The sequence below is a fragment of the Megalobrama amblycephala genome, linkage group LG14 (assembly GCF_018812025.1).
Source record: "Megalobrama amblycephala isolate DHTTF-2021 linkage group LG14, ASM1881202v1, whole genome shotgun sequence".
Classification (NCBI taxonomy): domain Eukaryota; kingdom Metazoa; phylum Chordata; class Actinopteri; order Cypriniformes; family Xenocyprididae; genus Megalobrama; species Megalobrama amblycephala.
The window spans coordinates 12,849,341-12,870,467 of NC_063057.1; the positions used below are offsets into that span (position 1 = coordinate 12,849,341).

Genomic DNA, 21,127 nt, shown 5'->3' on the forward strand with positions numbered 1-21,127 from the left:
AAAACAGGTGCTATGTATGAAGCGACAGAGGACAGGGATTTAGAGTTTTATTTGTTTGTATAGTGTTTAGAAACATACATATATCAATGATTGGCAGGTTTGTCTGTGGGAGTTTGAATACCTTGGCAGTAGGCGCTGTCGTCCCTGAGCGCATGGTATCCCTCTTTACAGCTGCAGCAAGCTCCTGCCTCTAGATTAATGCAGTCCGAATTCTCCACACAATTGCGGTTGTGACCCTCAGCACAGAAATCATGCCCTGGGATTGAGATAAATAGATTAGAAGTGCTATGCAATGCCTAAATCTGACATTTATAATTGATGGATTGTACTTTTTTTTTTCCCCCTGTGTTGACAAATTTTCAGCTCATACTAATAGATGAAATTCAATTGGGGAGGATTTATTGTTCACCTACTCCTGGCTAACTGACATGAAATAGGATGTTGGAACGTTTTTTTTGTTTTTTTTTTGTTACTTATTTTTTATTTTGAATGTTCTTCAGATCTCCTTTTACAACAATTACTTGCACACAGAAACAATATCCTTTACAGGGGATCATAACATTCACGCATCCTTACATGTATGATCAATTCCACAGAAAAATATGTCCAAAAATACAAGGAAAAAAAGAAATAAGAAAATCATTAACAACATTTAAAGCAAACAATTTGAACAAAACAAATTTGAACAAAACTTAAAACAAAACATGGGTTGTATTCAAGTTCCCCTGGCAAATATAACTAGTTAGTTCTAATGGTCCTCCATCACCGTCATTAATGGTGCCCATCTTTCAATAAAAAGTTCCCTTTGTAATCTCAACGAATAAGTAATTTTTTCCATAGTGTAAATATTTCTCAGCTGTTGGAACGTTTTGAGACGTTGCATGTCCCGCGGTGTGACAGGCTATACACCATCTAAAACCATTTTAAACAGCATTTTGCTAATTATTTTATAATTGTTAATAAATTACTTCTTAATGAGTTTTTAATTGGTCTTTTTTACTTGTTTTCCATCAAACACCCTTAAAACTTGATTTAGAATTTACTAAGTCTATCAATCCTTGTTTTTATAGATTATCTTAAATGTAACTGTACATTCTCCTATTGCACTGGTTTCACTTGTTTTTAAGTTGTTTACACTGAAAACAAGGGAAAAAAATATAATATCCTATGCAGTGTTGCTTGTCAAATAAATTGATCTTTTTCAGTGATTTTTAGATATTTTAACTTGAAAATTAGACAAAAATTCTTGTCAAGAATATTTTTTTTTTTTGCTTATATGATCCTAAATTAAGAGAGAATACTATTGGACTATTTGTACTTTTAAACATTTATTTTTCATGCCACAGGACCCTTTTTATAGTGAAACAAAAACTGAATGAGTGATGTAAAAAAAAAATGAGATGGGAGGAAAACCTGTATTTCAGCGCTTTTGCGAGTGAAACAAAACAAAACAAAAAAATGAAACGTAATGAAATGAAACGAAACAAAACACACAAAAAACAAAACAAAACAACACAAAATAAAATAAAAAATAAACAAAACTATGAAAAACAAAACAAAAAAACTACAAAAACACAAAACACAACATAACAAAATAAAACAAAACAAAATAAAAAACTAAACTAAATATATATGTCAATCTCTTGTATACCACAGACTGTATGCTATATTTACAAAATGGTTCAAAAGTGTTACTGTGGCTCAATCTGTGTTCAATGAGAGGTGTGGTAAAGTCGAGCTGAGCATTACCTACCTTTTGAAGTATCATTGTTACTCTGGGGTGTTATGTGTGTGAAGTTATATGTGTGAAGAGTGTAAAAATGGATGTTTGCTGTCATGCACAGTCATGGCTTGGTGTTGAGCACAAATCTAGTTTGTGTGCACAGTGGTCAAAGGTGGCTGCCCTTAATATGACTCCAATCATTGGAGTGTAGAGGGTGTGTGTTGTTTCTGTGTGTGTGAGTGTGTCGCACCTCTGCACACTTTGCAGCAGCGGTCTGTGAGTGTGATCTGCTCTGACTCTGGACAGTTTAGTTCTGGACAAGGAGTCATTTCAACCCTATGCATACTTCGATCCTGCAAACACACAAACAAGTGTTTATTCATTTCACCTTGCAAGTCAAACATCCAGCTTAGTTAAAAGCTAGTTAAAAGATGCTAGTTTTGGAACATGGTAGCTGTTTCTAAGCTGGTCTAAGCTGGTTCAAGCAACAAACCAACTGGATGGATGGATGGATGGATGGATGGATGGATGGATGGATGGATGGATGGATGGATGGATGGATGGATGGATGGATGGATGGATGGATGGATGGATGGATGGATGGATGGATGGATGGATGGATGGATGGATGGATGGATGGATGGATGGATGGATGGATGGATGGAAACCAAACATGGTGCAGATGGTTTCTGGAACATGACCGGCCAGATAAAGACCAGCTTAGATAAGCTATCATGCTGCTCGGAATTCAAACTTGCAACCAGTCAGTCAGAATTCAAATTCAAATTCGGCCTGAATTCAACTTCATAAACCAGCCCAGACAGAATTCAAATTTGGCCTGAATTCAAATGCTGCTTGGAATTCAAATTCAAAACCCAGCCCAGACAGAATTAAAATTCGGTCTGAATTCAAATTCATAAACATACATAGGGAAAAAAAAAATCTAATTCTGCTTGGAATTCAAGTTCACAAACAGATCCAGACAGAATTCAAGTTCAGATTCATATTCTGTCTGGAATTCAATTTTTTATAGCCAGGACAGACTTCAAATTCTGCCTGGAATTCAAATTCATAATCAGACCCAGACAGAATTCAAATTTGGCCTTAAATTGAAATGCTGTTTAAAATTCTTTACCAGGCTTAGATAGAATTTAAATGATGTCTGGAATTCCAATTCATATCCTTACCCAGAAAAAATAGATCAAATTCACAAACAGATACATACAGAATATAAAATTCAGATTCAAATTCTGCCTGGAATTCAAAATTATAAGCAGAAGCAGAAAGACTTCAAATCCTGCCTGGAATTCAAATTCACAATCTGACCCAGACAGAATTCAGATTCAGATTCCAATTCTGCCTGGAATTCAAAAATAAAACCAGGCCAAAACAGAATTCAAATTCTGCCTGGAATTCAAAATCATAATCAAACCCAGAAAGAATTCAAATTCGGATTTAAATGCTTCTTGGCATTCCAATTCATAATCAGACCCAGACCAGGACAGAATTCAAATTCAAATTCTGCCTGGAATTCCAATTCATGCAGTCAAAATTCAAAAATCAAACTCATAATCAAACCGAAACCCAGACAGAATTCAAATGCTGCTTGGCATTCCAATTCATAACCAGGCCCAGGTAGAATCTGTGCTAACAGAATTCAGATTTCCACAGAATTCAAATTCCCATCATTCATTTCATTCACCCATTGTGTGTTTATTTATGACTTATTATGATTGATCATGCATCTACAAATAAGAATGCAGTACTCGCAGGTCCAATTAACACATCCACCTTACACAATTCAGAAGATTTCTCCAAAAATGAATGAAAAAAAAAAAATGCACAAGGGTCTGATTCTGGTATGGGTCTGCTGAAAACCTTCAGACCTGCAGTGACACTGGTACTTACCCTGCATTCAAACAGCAGACAGTTTCCCTCAGAGTCGTGTACGCTCTTGCGATCACCTTCCACGTACACTCTTCCTCTGAACAGACACACGGCTAAAGACAAGACACGAAATTAAGAGGACAGAGACAAAACAAAGCGATTTAGAGCACAAACCAGTAAAGCATCGATCGGACAAGCATGTTTGATTAAGCCTACCAGAGCGCAGTGTTAAATAAAGCCCTGGTCATCAGTCAAACTGCTATTAGCTTCTGCACATTAGCTCTGCTCACTCAAACACAACATGCTGCACACTGGCCTTGAATTATTAATGATACCAGAGAAAGTGTGTGACTGCGTTGTGTATGTGTTGACATTCGAATTTGTGGCAGCAGTAACCTAGCAACACAGGGATGTGGTCAGTTTGTCATCAAGACCGCAGCATGATTATAAAAAAGATTTGGGTGGAAAGAAAGATAGTGAGGAGAAAAGTGAGATGATGGAGAGGAAAAGGAGCAAACTTGAGAAGAAGGGAGAGAGGAAAACTTGTGAAATATATGCATCTCGATAGACGCATGGCCTCATTTTGTGTTTGTTTGTGTGTATACTCACGCTGGCACTCTTTACAGCATGCTCCAGGCATGTAGATTGGAGCTGTATCAGGGGGGCACTGAGGTGGTGGGCAGAAAATACTCTGACACTCCACTGTACCGTTCTGCAGGTGGAATACACACACACCACCATCGTCATCAATAAAATAGCTTCACAATCACGATTCCGCAAAATAAGCTAACAGAATCAGACAGTACATGAGTGTTGCTGGCAACTCAGATCTTCAAAATCTTCACAACTACAACAAAGCCATTCAACAAATATTTGAGGTTGCGTTCCCACACACTGACAGCTACAAAACAGCTTGACTTGCCAAACTTCTGTACTATTTAAGGCTACAAAACTTAACATTTGGTTACACTTTATTTTAAAGTGATATAGTTACATTGTACTTACTCAAATAAATACTGAGTAATATTAATTAACTACATGTACAGTTAATTACTATTGAGGTACGGTTAGAGTTAGGGTTTGGTTTAGGGTGAGTTACTTGTAATAGAGTATAATTTATGGCAGCAGCTATTTACACTAAGTGAAAATAGCGATAGATGCTATTTGCACACATGCTGCGTCCCATTTTGCATACTATCTGTCCTAAATAGTATTCAAAATTAGAATTAGTGCATCCCAAATCGTAGTATGTTGAAACGAGTATTCCAAAGATACCCGGATAGTCTACTTTTTCCAATTAGAATCCGAAGTGCAGATCCGTGCACACTGCAACAACTAATTTTGCCCATAACACATTGCGCTGTGGACGAGGATTTATGGAAGAGGATTAGGGTAAAGCAATAATAAAAAAATAAAACCATCTCGAGATTAAAGTTGTTAAATTTCGAGAAAAAACTCATTAAATTACAAGAACAAATTCGTTAAATTATGAGAAAAATGTTGTTAAATTTCGAGAAAAAAGTCGAGATAAAATGTTGAGAATAAACTCGTTAAATTATGAGAAAAAAGTCATTAAATTATGAGAATAAAGTCATTAAATTACAAGAAAAATTAATTTTTCGTAATTTAACGAATTTGTTCTCGTAATTTAACGACTTTTTTCTTTTAATGACTTTTAACGACTTTTTTTCTCGAAATGTAACAAGTTTTTTCTTGTAATTTAATGACTTTATTCTCAACATTTTATCTCGACTTTTTTCTCGAAATTTAACAACTTTTTTCTCGAAATTTAACAACTTTAATCTCGAGATGGTCTTATTTTTTTATTATTGCTTGGCCCTAATCCTCTTCCGTAAGGATTTGATTAGAACTACAAATATGAATAAAAAGTGTTAAAAAACTACAAACATGAGGGATGTGCGAGACAAACGGATAAGCAGAGCGGTTAAGATAAAGGGGTTTGAGTGATTAATAATCAGTATCTAACCTGACGAAATCCACATTATATTTCATCTGCAACAGCATTGTGAACTTTTATAACGATGCGTTTGGTCATTAACTTTTAAATGCATCATTATGCAAAGATGAGGAGACTTCTCTGCATGAAAGACCCATGACTGGCAGATCAACGTATGATTACACTTCTCTCTGAAATGGAAGAAAATTAAATTGAATTGAATGTGGATGATTTTAACTGTGACAAGATGATTGAAAGGGCAGTTTAAACAGTTACAGGTTGCGTAACTAAGCGAAAGAACATCCGTTAAAGACACAATTATGACAAAGTAGTATGTGCCAAAGCTTGCATACTCTTCACTTCAAGTGACAGCAGCATTTTCTTAGCGATATGCTATTTACACTAAGTGAAAATAGCAATATATTGTATTTACACTATATAAAGGTAGCAGTTCTTTGCAAATAAGTGCAAATAGTTATTTATACATACTGTAGATGCTATTTATACTGATAAATAGTGGCAGATACAGTTTGCACCTCAGTATTGTTGTACATTAACAGGATGCAATAATAACAGAGTGTGAATGATTATATTTATTAAAATTATTAAATGGATGTCACCTTATTGGGTCAATAAAGCCCTTCCTACATCTACCCCTAACCCTACACGATAAATATTTTATTAATAAACACTTTAGGCACTTTATTTCCACTTTTCAAATATTTTTTTCATTTTTATTGAAAATAAATGCCTTTACAATCTGATATGTGATGGGAAAAGGAGTTAGTATAAATAGCCTTTGCCATAAAGACAGGCTATTTAGACTTAGTATAAACAAAGTCCCTTTAAGACAAGTCATTTCACTCGGCGGCCATCTTTGAAACGCCTCTCGGGCATCCTGGGAATCATGCAATCTCTTTGAATGGGGAAACATCAAATTCTCCAAAACTGTTGGCCAACCTTATGATTATATTTCATATTTGAAATCACCAATGAAATCTAACAACAACCGGCTCGTAAATGTAGTTTCTAAACACTCAAAAAAACTATTTTTCAGGCTGGATCAAGCTAATGCGCATGCGCAGACCTAAATGCGCGTCTCTTCGGAGGCGCGCGTCTGATTGTTTCTATAGAAACCAGTGATTCTAACGGCCGCTGAAGTGACGCGATGACTTTACCAGTCGGCGATTGGCTCTTATTTTGAAGGCGGGACTTATTCCGCCATATTGCGCGTTACACTTTCTCCCATTCAAAACAATACGAGTGACGTGTCTTGTGTTATTCTATAGTCTTTAGTATAAATAGACAATCCAATAATTTAGGGTGATTTTTGGTTGATTGGGACTGTTTTTTCAAGTCATCTCAATGACAAAAATGGTCCCAATCACCCTGAATTCACTGTACTTTTTTACTATAGTAAGTACATGTAGTAACTTGTAACTACATCACCTTAAAATAAAGTGTTACCTAACAATTTATACATATTACATATTACAGAGCCTCAGCCTAAAGGGACATGGTGGTGTTAAAAAAATAATTAAAAAAATAGGATGCAAGGAAAAATTGTATTTTAATACATTTGCATTTTCTACAAAACTTTCTCCTCTGAGAAACTTTGCGTCCACTCACAAAAATTTTGTGATAGAAACGTGGTAGGAAAATCGATATTTTTTAGATTCGTGTGGAACGCAAAAGTTTTGCTAGAAAAGCAAATGTTTTATGAGTGAACACAAAGTTTTAGGGGAGTGCAGTACTTTTCAAATGAATGCAAATGTTTTGTGAGAGAACACAAAAGCATTGAAAACATTTTTTCCCATCACCATGTCCCCTTAGGGGACAGGAAAAAAATGCTTTGATCCCACATGTAGTAGTCACATCATAGCTTATTTCCATAATTTGCACTGTCACTCATGTCTCAAATTAGTAACTATCAATGAAAAACAATGATTTCTAGTTGTTTTGTCGCTGAAAATCACTGCCATTGTGAACAGCCCTTGAGTTTGTAGTTTGAAAGCCATCTCTTGTTTAAAATCCCAAACAAATAATCCAAAATTACCCTGTCCTGGCAATACATGAGCTTACTGAGCATGTGCAGTTTCTGCATCCATCTATCCAAGCATCATCATCCCTGTATATCTCTCCATTCAGGGTGCACGTCCTCTCACAGTAACAGCCATCCAAGTACTTCATCTTCTCTTCGGCAAGTGCCAACTAGAGCACAATAAAGACATGAGGAAGAAGAGAGGGTGTGACTGAATGATGAATCAATATAGCGGGAGATGATACAAAAAATGAAGAGCAAGCAAAAAAATTAATGTTAGAAGGAGGGGGAAATAAGAGATTTATGATGAAGGAAGCACTTGTGGTGTTCACTATTAAGGACATTACAGTTTTTCTCAGTCGCTTTGGTGCATTTCTCGCATCACTATTTACATTTGCACAACAGTTAGTTCAACCTCCACAACATTTAGTCATTTGTGCACATCATAGTAGCAGTTTCTCATTCCTTCGAACAAATTGCAAATGCTTTTGGACATGCATCAATTGCTTTCATACAACTCTCTGCTGTTTTATAACATTATCATTTGCTTATGTCATGTCAGTCAAAATTAACTATACTTGTGAATGCTGATTAGTCATTCCATATAAAACTAATAGTCCTCATTTCATTGCTTGAGTCATTACATACAAAAATGTTGAACTAGTTGTCAAAATCTGTCAAGCAAATTTTACACATTTTTTAAAAATCTTTTTTTCCTGAAAATGTCTCCTAAATTGAACAATTTCTCTCAAGTGAATCTCAACTTTCACTGATGAGAAGGGGTGTGTGAAGCATTAGTTGCAACCAATGATAAGCCACTTCTCTACAATCACTGTCAGAGGTGAATCCCATAAACCCCCATTTTACAAGCATATACGAACCAAGCAGGACATAGTGTGTACCATTTCTACAATACTGTGACACAGAAGTGGAAGGTCAGCCTCATGGAAGAGGGGTAAGGGTGCGGGGAAGAAGGGGAAGGGGACAAAACAGGGGAAGAGGAAGAAGAGGCCAATAGGCAGATCCCTGATGAAATCAGGGCTACATTTGTGGATCATGTTGTCAGTCACGGCCTCACAATGGCTGAGGCTGGTCGAAGGGTGCAGCCAAATGTTGGGAGAACCACTGTAAATTCAATTATTCAAACATTTCGTTGGGAGAACAGGTGTGTATAAATGGACAGTAATTCAGCACTAAACAATCTGCACTGCACTACTGTCATCGTGTCATACATGAAGCTTGCAGTGGGACAAGAACTTGTCACTGTACATTTTACATTTAGACGTACAGCTTTACTGCATCACACATTTAGTGTATTGTAGTGTACAGTAGTGTTACAGTAAAGATTTGCCATATGTACTGCAATATTGTTTACAGTTGTGCACAGCTCTACCCAAAGGGAGTTTATGTTTGTTGCAAATAAGGGTGTATTTTTTCTTTTGCACAATGCTGTGAACAAATTAGAATTGCAAAGAGCATATGCAGTAAAAATGTGAAACATACATATTCAGTGTCTTGTACTCAGTTACCTCACTAAATACAGTAATGTGTAACTTTACTGTATTTTTCAAATGGCTGTGCAAATAGTATATAGTGCTGTCTTGAGCATTTTCAGGTAGTGTCACCAAGATCTGACTTTTTTGCATTGGAAAACATTGACAGAGTAAACTGTCATAATGAAAACATGACAAAGCCATTTGACTATCTTGTTCATAAACAATGGTGTCAGGACTTTTCATCTTGATGACACTGACACTTTCATTGACACGAATACTTGCTTTTGAGGAATGACCTATCCATTTTGAGCAAGTGACACGCTTTTGCAGGTTATCAACTAGGTTTTGCAGTTTGTACTAATTGTTTTGAGAACTGCATTAACTGTTGTGCAAATGTAAATAGTGATGTGAGAAATGCACCAAAGCGACTGAGAAAAACTGTAAACATAGCACATGAAAACTAGTGACATCTAATACACACAAACACTACTGCGGAGCCCCTAAAGAGACGTGATGATGGAGGGGGAAAAAGCGCAAAAAAACTCAGGGAAATGCAAAACTTTTGTGAGAGAATGCAAAAGCATTAAAATATGTTTTTTCCTTTACATCACCATGTCCCTTTAGGGGCTCTGCACACTAAACCTTGTATAGTACAAAGAAAATTAAGTCCCAATAAAATGAAACATCAAACTAACTACTAGCTAACAATAGCAACATTAGCATCCTAAAGTAATATTTTTTTTCCACTCTTCACCACAAAGGTAACCACCAACAAAAACTCATTTAAAGCCTAAGACAACCCTAACAGATCTCCATCTTTTGTCATTTTGCTCAGAACAACATAAAATATTGCTTAATTTCAACATTCCTCCTATTATTCCATTATTCATGTAGTCCCAATGCAAACGGATTAAATAAACTTCTATATTGCAAATTTAAATTCATTGCACAGAATGAAAATGAAACTGACAAAATTCAACAATTGTTTTGCATTAGCTCAGTATAATTAAATTAAATAATTCGAGCAAGCAGAAAAATCCGTTTTTGAAGTCGGGCTACCCCAATGCTAAACATTTTTACAAACTTGCCTTGTTTGATGTTTTAGCCAAAATATCTTGAAGTTCCATGATCTTCTGAACCAGCCCATGGAAATCATTACAAGTGGGACAAGCTGCAATGTGGTGGACGTGCATTAATGGCATTTCCAGACCAGTGAGTAAACAAAGTGCATAAATATTTTTTTTTTTCTATACCGTCTACAGAGAACATGCACTTACTGCGGTTGAGATCTGGACACTGGACGATGTATCCATGGGGTACGACTACCAACTGAACATCTTGCATCACTCCCTAACAGAAAGATATTGCAGAAAGCAAGTCAGAGAGATGTAGACAGGACAAATGTACAACTTTTACATATTTTATAGTCTATTTCAAATGTGCAAGGCTATGTTGTACCCTGAAGAAACCGTGGGCATCATTTCTTTGACCAAGCCAGATGTTTGTTCCTCTGGGAAAGTCCATAGATGGTGCCTCCACAATCCTTTCATAAATTCTGAAAGCAAGTACAAATAAAAAGCAATGAGTGAACATTGATAAGGATGAATACAAGGTATTTAAATCCATCTTTGGTGGTCCTTTTATTCTCAAGCTATTCACCTGTTGCAGTCAATATGGAGCACCACTTGGGTGGTGCTGAATGCCAGCGAGACTTTGTGCCAGTGTCCATCTGCCAGACTATAGGGGAAGACCTCTTTCTGCTGCCGCTGGTCTGAGGTTTGGAAGAAGAGACGGATCTCATTACGCAGACCGCTGCTCTCTACCTCCAGAAACCTGAAGAGGAAGCCAAGGGAAAAGATTTACTATGTTAAAAGTCATAATCATGAATCAATTGCTTAAAATCTAAGAACTCCTGGAAATAACTTCTGCCATAGTTCTTATGTTCCCATGCATAAGACTTCTGCAGGTTAAGCCAAATGGTTATTATTAAATTCTGGAATGTGGCAAAGCAGCAGGGAAAAATGGAGCTCAAGGGAATTTGTGAGTTCTGAATGAATGTGAAGACGAGCAGTGATCCATGAATCTCTTGGCCGGCACTCCGAGTGCTGACCTTAAAGAGGTGGTAGAATCAATACTGTGTGTGTTTAAGAAATGTCACTGGACACCCTAATCAGAAACATTACAGACATTCCATCAGGAGAAGAGATTATGTGTTCCTCTGAGAAACAGTGAATTAAAATAGAAAAAATAGAAAGAAGGTTTTACTGGAGCAAAAGCCTATATGGATGCACCGATAGGTCGATGGATGGATGGATGGATGGACAGATGGATGGATAGATGGATGGATGGATGGATGGACGGATGGACAGATGGACAGATGGATGGATAGATGGATGGATAGACAGATAGATGTTGCCTCAGATAGATGGTCTCAAAACCTGGACAGGCTGGTCTTTTGGTGGATTTTATAGGGATTTTTTCTACTTTTCAGCTTGGTCATGCTGGAACACCAGCTTACACCATCTAAAACCAGCTTAGACCAGCTAAGATCAGCTTAGCCCGGTTTAGGTGATTTTTTTAGCATGGTATAGGTTGGCACTAAGCATATTATACAGCAATGTAAAAGACAAAGGAAACCTATGCACATCTACACCCCATAAAAATTATTAAAATGCAAAATTTCAGTCTTATCTTCAGACAGACAGACAGACAGACAGACAGACAGACAGACAGACAGACAGACAGACAGACAGACAGACAGACAGATAGATAGATAGATAGATAGATAGATAGATAGATAGATAGATAGATAGATAGATACCTCTGTTCTCCATAGTGGATGGACAGCACCACTCCTGAGCTGAATTTCTCCTGTTTGAGGGTCAGTAGAAGAGTGAACTCTGTTCTTCCTCTCAACTTCTGAAGAATTCTCTCTGCTGCCTTGAGGGAAGCTCTTGCATTCCTTGATGAGCCTGATGGAGAGAGTGACAGAAAACGAGAGGAATACAATACATTAAAAACAGACACTACCCTATTAAGAAACAATATGCAATCATGACTGACACAAGACATGAGGCACGAGATTATTCTGTATCTAATGAAGTAAGCTTCATTCTGCACTCCCTAAATCACTTCTGAATCAACTGAAAAATGTATAATTTAAAAAGAGATAAATTCAGGGTTCAGGAAATTGTGATGCACTTACTCATTCAACTTTATATATGATCTTACAGGCTTTAAATATTAAAGGAACACGGAACAGATCAGACAGATGAAAATGTTTGATCCATCCATCACCGTGTCACTGTTAAACATTGAGATGAATGGGAATTCTAACAAATAGCTTTCTCCAGGTATTATTGTAACAGGTTGGCTTATATTGATAATCCACAAACAATGCATGACGCAGAAAAAACAGTAAAATGATATTTAATGACCAGAGAAAGCAATACAACATAAACCACATAACGATAAACACAAGAAAAAGAACAGAGGAAAACTGAAGGCTTAAATACACAAGGGAGGATAATTAACAGAATAGGGAACAGGTGTGACTAATCAAAGACTATAGTAACTAATGAGTGAATAGAACTAAGGCAAAAGAGAAACAAGGAAATCTAAGGGTACGTTTACACAACACAATCTTTGTACAGATGACAACGTTGTCAAAACGATCCCCATTCACACGAATCCGCAAAAACGACTAGCCTTGAAACATGTGCATGCCATCACAGATTCACGTTTTTTGTAGTTTACATGGAGATGATAATGGTATCAAAACCTTGCACTTTGAAACCTATTTTCAAAAGCTTGCATTTGGCCCCCAAAATGCTATTGTCATGTAAATGAATGGCCAAAACGCATTAGTTTTCTGTTTTTAGTTGAAAACTGTGTTGTGTAAATGGCCCCTAAGTAAACAGAACATGATCATGACAATTAAAGACCTCCTTGGAGCATACAAATTTTAAGAAAATGAGGATGGTAGACTGATATGTAGGTCATGTCGCAACACTGATGTGAGTGGCAATAGCACAGAAATAAAAGAAGAGACAGAAGGAAGGAGGAAACACACTGGGAGATGTGATGAGCTGGCTGAGGAGGACATAGGAAGTTGACTGTCTCCTCAGGGACAAATGTTTAAATCAGTCCTGTCAAAACATAAGAAATGTATGGGTCTGGTCCTCTCAAAGGGTGAAAAAAAAATGCAACACACACATAAAGGCCAACCGGGGAACACTAATGTTCTGTAGCTATTGTCAAGTAAAGCTCAGGGGAGTTGTAAGCTGAAGCCATGAGCCTATTGTATGGCAGAAATGAGGCAGTTTCACCGCCTTCATTAATCAAATACACTGTACGGCAGTGAGCTGAAGCTAACCTGGTAACCTCGACAATCCGCAGAGGACACCACAGCTGATCTAATGGATTCCAGGACAGTTCACACGTATCAGCATTAAAGTCCTCTGGGGTAGAGCTTGGAAAACAGGTTTTTTCTGACACCTCTCTGATTAATTTCCGTTGGATCGACACTTCATCTCAGATGTGCTATCCTTCTATTGCAATCACCATTGAGGGTTGTATTCAAGTGCTGTAAATCAAAGGCTAGACGTTCGTTGGCAGCATTTAAAGGTCAAAGAGCAGCTAGGGGCTGCATCTGCTAGGAAATTATGCAAATTACAAGTAATGACTCATAAATACATTTAAAATCCATATAAAATAAATAAATACAGTACATGATGAATCTATACAGATAAAGAGCTAAATATTAATAAATGGATACACATATGTGCAGATATTAAAAAAAGAGTTAGATGAATATTTCTTTATAAATTAATTGAACATTTAAATATTCATATATTAGGTTGTTTTTAAATTAACATAAAAAAATGCTAGTTTATTCATCTATGACATTCAGGTTCCCTGTTTTCAGGCCATGAGGATATACACTCACCATTCAGCAAGAATTTTTTATTTTATTTTTTTTTAATCAATCGCTCCAAATTATCAAACACCCCAGCCCAGCTATCAACTCAAGAGAACCAATAACTTCAATAATGATAAACGAGAACTGTGCTCCTGGGAGCAAGATAAACACAGTGTGATGCAAATTATACAACTTGGTCGACACTATTCCGGCAGAATTTAAATTAAAAACCTTTCAAGAAGGTTGCTGGTGTTTTTTTTCTAATGATGTTGAGTATCTGTGCCAGCAATAATATGAGCAATTACATCTAAAAAGCACTTAAATTGATCAAAAGTCAGGCTGCTTATGATGCAAGCACTTAAAAGTGTGTCCTAACACCATTGAAACGTACCTTAATGAAAGTTTAAAGCGAATGTTAAAAAAAAAAAAACCTTCATTTTTACAACTGATGAATTATTCACAGCCTATTATAATGACAAAACGAACAAGTGTCTCTCTTCAAATTAACATTGCATTAATCAAAAGACATAGGTCTCCTTGCTTCAAAGCTGTGTGACCAAACAATGGCTGGGAACAGAAGCAGTGCAGCAAATGAGAGTATTAAATGAACAGTTTAACAGTTTCACACTCTTGTCATTTCAATCAGCTAAACACCTTCTTTTGTATTCCACATAAGTCATAAAGGTTTGGAACGATGTGAGGGTCAGTAAATGATGACAGAATTTAAATTTTTGGGTGAAGTATCCCTTTAAGTCTTTGCAAAATATGTGATAGTACTGCAGACACATGGAATTTTAGTTGGGGAATGCAGGTTGAGAGATACGAGTGACGTAGCATATTTGTCTGGTCCAGAGAAGAAGAAACACTTAGCTGATGTCCCTTTTGGCTGCTGCATGCTCAAATAGCTGATGAATGAGCAGGAATCTGATCCTAGCACTTAAAAGACCCAGTCAGCACCAGGTCTGATGGAATAGGTACAATTGAGCCAAACTTCTTTCTTTTATTATTTGCTTCTGCTCTGTTCTACCCATTTGCATATTAATTCAGTAAAGGCAAGTTATTAAGTATAACATTCACACTCAGAATTATAGACGCATATATTAGCACTGGGCACTGTAATGATATACATCATATGTGCATATGTGATAAAACACTTTTTGGAGGTTATTTTGACATGTTGGAGCTTGACAGCCTCAGTCCTCAATCACTTTCATTATATTGAGAACAGTGTCCAGGATATTCCAAAATTCACCTTTTGCAGTCCACAAAAATCATGCCGAGTTAATAATGACAGAATTTACATCCCTTTAATTCACTCCATTCCCCAACAGTTACTGTGCTTAATATATAAACTACTTGTTGAATTTCTAACAAAAATAACTACCGTGATACAGTATATACGTTTCTGTGAAATAGAAATATTCTTTGTGGTGGAACTAGAGTTTTCGCTGCACTCCAAAATAAATGCTGTATTCAACAAGAGGTGAAATTAAATTTCAATTAGCATCAAACTGCATAGTAAATTAAATTCTGGTGTGGCACCTGGGGAGGCCAATCAGATGTCAGTGCCATCCCGGCTCCGCCACTGGATATAAGATTTTGTTCATACCGCCCACCCGCACTTACTCAATGCCACAATGTCTGGCTACAGTGTCATAAAAGCATGTTTAGCCTTGAATTATCTCTAATATCTCCCCATCCTCCCCTCTTTCTCCTTTCCCCTTCTTTATAAACAGCACAGCATGGATGTCATTGACGGACATTGATAGGTCTCTCATCTGCATTCTGCACATTTATGACCTTGTCTCGGAGCCTGTCTGTTAGATCCCAATTCCGCAATCCCACTGGCATTTACTGGAGCGCCAATCAATACTGTGGAGGTGCCACCTGCCCAAATTAGAACAAGACTATTGCTTCCACAGATATCAAATGCCTCTGCTTATCCTAGAATGTCAGACTTTGTTTTTTCTGCCAAATATGAATGCATCCTAAGTCTGTCTAATGCAGTGTGTGGCTTTTGTGTGTGTGTGTGTGTGTGTGTGTGTGTGTGTGTGTGTGTGTGTGTGTGTGTGTGTGTGTGTGTGTGTGTGTGTGTGTGTGTGTGTGTGTGTGTGTGTGTGTGTTTATGGGTGTACAGTTGCACACAAAGATTGTATCCAGTATAAATACATTTCCCAGAATTGCAGTCTCTCATACACCATTCATACTGCAGTGCGGAACAGAAGTGATGACACAGATGCTGGCTAACTGCAAACCCAGAACGTTACTGCATGCATAAAAATCTGTCATCATTATAGGTCATGGGAGTGGTGACAGGATATCGCTTAAGTAAATAAAATGTTGGTGGTTTTGTCCTAAGGTGCTGAAGAGTAGTTGAGCCAGAAATCAGAGAATGACTATCACCATTGTGCCCTTGAGCAAGAAGACACTTAACCCAAACTGCTCAGAGTGGGATGTCAATCTGGATAAACAGCCACCTATAAATCACCAGAGGACAGATCTGCTGAAGACAGATCTGCAAAAACAGCCCTCCAGATGAACAGAATGGAATGGAATAGAACAGACAAAAACTAAACAGAGTAGAACAGAGTAGAAAGGAACAGAGTAGAATACAACAAAACAGATAATTAGAATAGAATAGAATAGAATAGAATAGAATAGAATAGAATAGAATAGAATAGAATAGAACAGCAGGCAGAGAACTGAATACAGTAAACTACTCAAATAATAGAGTATAAAAGAATTGAATACAACAGAACAGAACAGAACAGAACAGAATAGAATAGAATAGAATAGAATAGAACTGAATACAGTAAACTATTCAATATAGTAAAAATAGAATTAAATACAGCCGATTGGATTAGATTAGAATAGAACTGAATACACTAAACTACTCAAATAATAGAGTATAAAAATAATTGAATACAGCAGATTAGAATTAGAATAGAATAGAATAGAACTGAATACAGTAAACTACACAAATAATAGAGTATACAAAGAATTGAATACAGCAGAATAGAATAGAATAGAATAGAATAGAATAGAATAGAATAGAATAGAATAGAATAGAATAGACAAAGATTGGAAAATTACAAACTAGAACAAAATACAGTAGACCAGACATACTCAATAGAATAGAATAGAATAGAATAGAATAGAATAGAATAGAATAGAAAAGAATAGAATAACAGGCATAGAACTGAATACAGTAAACTACACAAATAATAGAGTATAGAAAGCATAGAATAGAATAGAACAGAACAAAGAATGGAAAAGTACAAAATAGAACAAAATACAGTAGACCAGACATATAGAATAGAATCAGACTCTGAATAGAATAGAATAGAATAGAATAGAATAGAATAGAATAGAATAGAATAGAATAGAATAGAATAGAATAAATCCAGACATAGAATAGAATATAGTAGACATTAAGGGCCAGATTTACTAACAGCGTACACCAGAGCAAACCCTCTTTTAGAGTTAAAAACTACTGTCAGGATTTACTAAAGACACACAGTGAAAAATTAGCGCTGAAAAGGAGTGGACAGGGTTATTTTTGCGGTTGACCTTATTGCATATGCATTTGTAGGAGTTTCCCTTTCAGACGAAAAAATTATAGGAGGAGAGTATTTAAATAAATCATGCAAGGTGTTTTACTAAGGTTTGCGCTAGTCAATTCAAGATTTACTAAAGACACACAGTGAAAAATTAGTGCTGAAAAGAAGTGGACAGGGTTATTTTTGCGGTTGACCTTATTGCATATGCATTTGTAGGAGTTTCCCTTTCAGACGCAAAAATTATAGGAGGAGAGTATTTAAATAAATCATGCAAGGTGTTTTACTAAGGTTTGCGCTAGTCAATTCAGGATTTACTAAAGACACACAGTGAAAAATTAGTGCTGAAAAGAAGTGGGCAGGGTTATTTTTGCGGTTGACCTTATTGCATATGCATTTGTAGGAGTTTCGGTTTCAGACGCAAAAATTATAGGAGGAGAGTATTTAAATAAATCATGCAAGGTGTTTTACTAAGGTTTGCGCTAGTCAATTCAGGATTTACTAAAGACACACAGTGAAAAATTAGTGCTGAAAAGAAGTGGACAGGGTTATTTTTGCGGTTGACCTTATTGCATATGCATTTGTAGGAGTTTCCGTTTCAGACGCAAAAATTATAGGAGGAGAGTATTTAAATAAATCATGCAAGGTGTTTTACTAAGGTTTGCGCTAGTCAATTCTGGAATTACTAAAGACACACAGTGAAAAATTAGCACTGAAAAGGAGTGGACAGGGTTATTTTTGCGGTTGACCTTATTGCATATGCATTTGTAGGAGTTTCCCTTTCAGACGCAAAAATTATAGGAGGAGAGTATTTAAATAAATCATGCAAGGTGTTTTACTAAGGTTTGCGCTAGTCAATTCAGGATTTACTAAAGACACACAGTGAAAAATTAGTGCTGAAAAGAAGTGGACAGGGTTATTTTTGCGGTTGACCTTATTGCATATGCATTTGTAGGAGTTTCCGTTTCAGGCGCAAAAATTATAGGAGGAGAGTATTTAAATAAATCATGCAAGGTGTTTTACTAAGGTTTGCGCTAGTCAATTCAGGATTTACTAAAGACACACAGTGAAAAATTAGCGCTGAAAAGAAGTGGACAGGGTTATTTTTGCGGTTGACCTTATTGCATATGCATTTGTAGGAGTTTCCGTTTCAGACGCAAAAATTATAGGAGGAGAGTATTTAAATAAATCAGGCAAGGTGTTTTACTAAGGTTTGCGCTAGTCAATTCAGGATTTACTAAAGACACACAGTGAAAAATTAGTGCTGAAAAGAAGTGGACAGGGTTATTTTTGCGGTTGACCTTATTGCATATGCATTTGTAGGAGTTTCCGTTTCAGACGCAAAAATTATAGGAGGAGAGTATTTAAATAAATCATGCAAGGTGTTTTACTAAGGTTTGCGCTAGTCAATTCTGGAATTACTAAAGACACACAGTGAAAAATTAGCACTGAAAAGGAGTGGACAGGGTTATTTTTGCGGTTGACCTTATTGCATATGCATTTGTAGGAGTTTCCCTTTCAGACGCAAAAATTATAGGAGGAGAGTATTTAAATAAATCATGCAAGGTGTTTTACTAAGGTTTGCGCTAGTCAATTCAGGATTTACTAAAGACACACAGTGAAAAATTAGTGCTGAAAAGAAGTGGACAGGGTTATTTTTGCGGTTGACCTTATTGCATATGCATTTGTAGGAGTTTCCGTTTCAGGCGCAAAAATTATAGGAGGAGAGTATTTAAATAAATCATGCAAGGTGTTTTACTAAGGTTTGCGCTAGTCAATTCAGGATTTACTAAAGACACACAGTGAAAAATTAGTGCTGAAAAGAAGTGGACAGGGTTATTTTTGCGGTTGACCTTATTGCATATGCATTTGTAGGAGTTTCCGTTTCAGACGCAAAAATTATAGGAGGAGAGTATTTAAATAAATCATGCAAGGTGTTTTACTAAGGTTTGCGCTAGTCAATTCAGGATTTACTAAAGACACACAGTGAAAAATTAGTGCTGAAAAGAAGTGGACAGGGTTATTTTTGCGGTTGACCTTATTGCATATGCATTTGTAGGAGTTTCCCTTTCAGACGCAAAAATTATAGGAGGAGAGTATTTAAATAAATCATGCAAGGTGTTTTACTAAGGTTTGCGCTAGTCAATTCAGGATTTACTAAAGACACACAGTGAAAAATTAGCGCTGAAAAGGAGTGGACAGGGTTATTTTTGCGGTTGACCTTATTGCATATGCATTTGTAGGAGTTTCCCTTTCAGACGCAAAAATTATAGGAGGAGAGTATTTAAATAAATCATGCAAGGTGTTTTACTAAGGTTTGCGCTAGTCAATTCAGGATTTACTAAAGACACACAGTGAAAAATTAGTGCTGAAAAGAAGTGGACAGGGTTATTTTTGCAGTTGACCTTATTGCATATGCATTTGTAGGAGTTTCCCTTTCAGACACAAAAATTATAGGAGGAGAGTATTTAAATAAATCATGCAAGGTGTTTTACTAAGGTTTGCGCTAGTCAATTCAGGATTTACTAAAGACACACAGTGAAAAATTAGCGCTGAAAAGGAGTGGACAGGGTTATTTTTGCGGTTGACCTTATTGCATATGCATTTGTAGGAGTTTCTGTTTCAGACGCAAAAATTATAGGAGGAGAGTATTTAAATGAATCATGCAAGGTGTTTTACTAAGGTTTGCGCTAGTCAATTCTGGAATTACTAAAGACACACAGTGAAAAATTAGCGCTGAAAAGGAGTGGACAGGGTTATTTTTGCAGTTGACTTTATTGCATATGCATTTGTAGGAGTTTCCCTTTCAGACACAAAAATTATAGGAGGAGAGTATTTAAATGAATCATGCAAGGTGTTTACTAAGGTTTGCGCTAGTCAATTTACTGGTATTTGAGCCATTATTTAATGCCCCAAAAAAGTGTCTTAAACCAGATGCTAATTTGCGCTGCTCTTGGTAGATTGCATTGGTCATTATTATGGAAATTTTCCGGCTGCGTCTGTGTTCTTTATTCAGGGGTCATCATTAGATCACGGGCAGAACTTTGCGTTCCCATCAGCGCTTTTTTGGAATTGCACTTTCTTGAGAATTTGCCCTGTTTAGTAAATCTGGCCCTTAATTGTCATAGAATAGAGAAGAGAATAGAACAGAACAAAATAGAACACAGTAGAGCAGATAGTAGATTTTTGTGTTTGAGTTGGTTTTCACAGTCTCTAGATCAGTTTCCTCTGTTTATTTGTCACCATGGTGTTTTATTTGCCCTCATGTGTCTCACCTGTGTCTTGTTATTTATTTTGTATAGTCTCAATGTGTCACACTGTATAATTTGCCCTATGTTTGGTTCAGTCTTTGTCTGATCTTGTCGCTACATTGTGATTGTTTTGTTCATCGTGAGTTTTTCTTTCTTATCTGTTACCCTGAGATATTGTTATTTTGTGTTATTTTGAGTTTGTTTAATTAAAGAGCTTGCAAATAGATCCAGCACTTATGCCCATCTTTGTTTCATCCCTCGCTGACAGCAATAGAGCAGGAATAGAATAGAATA

The 21,127-nt window shown here is 36.5% G+C and overlaps 1 protein-coding gene across 1 annotated transcript in view; it reads right to left on the reverse strand.

Moving 5' to 3' along the window:
- nell2b (neural EGFL like 2b) overlaps positions 1 to 21,127 on the reverse strand; it is a 62,504-nt gene that overhangs the window by 39,521 nt on the left and 1,856 nt on the right. Inside the window, exons 3-12 of the mRNA XM_048156370.1 lie at positions 11,926 to 12,076; positions 10,764 to 10,937; positions 10,563 to 10,659; positions 10,382 to 10,454; positions 10,193 to 10,275; positions 7,650 to 7,778; positions 4,220 to 4,322; positions 3,632 to 3,723; positions 1,974 to 2,076; positions 122 to 256 (exon numbers count right to left, since the gene is read on the reverse strand). Of these exons, the coding sequence (XP_048012327.1) occupies positions 122 to 256; positions 1,974 to 2,076; positions 3,632 to 3,723; positions 4,220 to 4,322; positions 7,650 to 7,778; positions 10,193 to 10,275; positions 10,382 to 10,454; positions 10,563 to 10,659; positions 10,764 to 10,937; positions 11,926 to 12,076 (1,140 nt within the window). The remainder of the gene's footprint in view (positions 1 to 121; positions 257 to 1,973; positions 2,077 to 3,631; positions 3,724 to 4,219; positions 4,323 to 7,649; positions 7,779 to 10,192; positions 10,276 to 10,381; positions 10,455 to 10,562; positions 10,660 to 10,763; positions 10,938 to 11,925; positions 12,077 to 21,127) is intronic.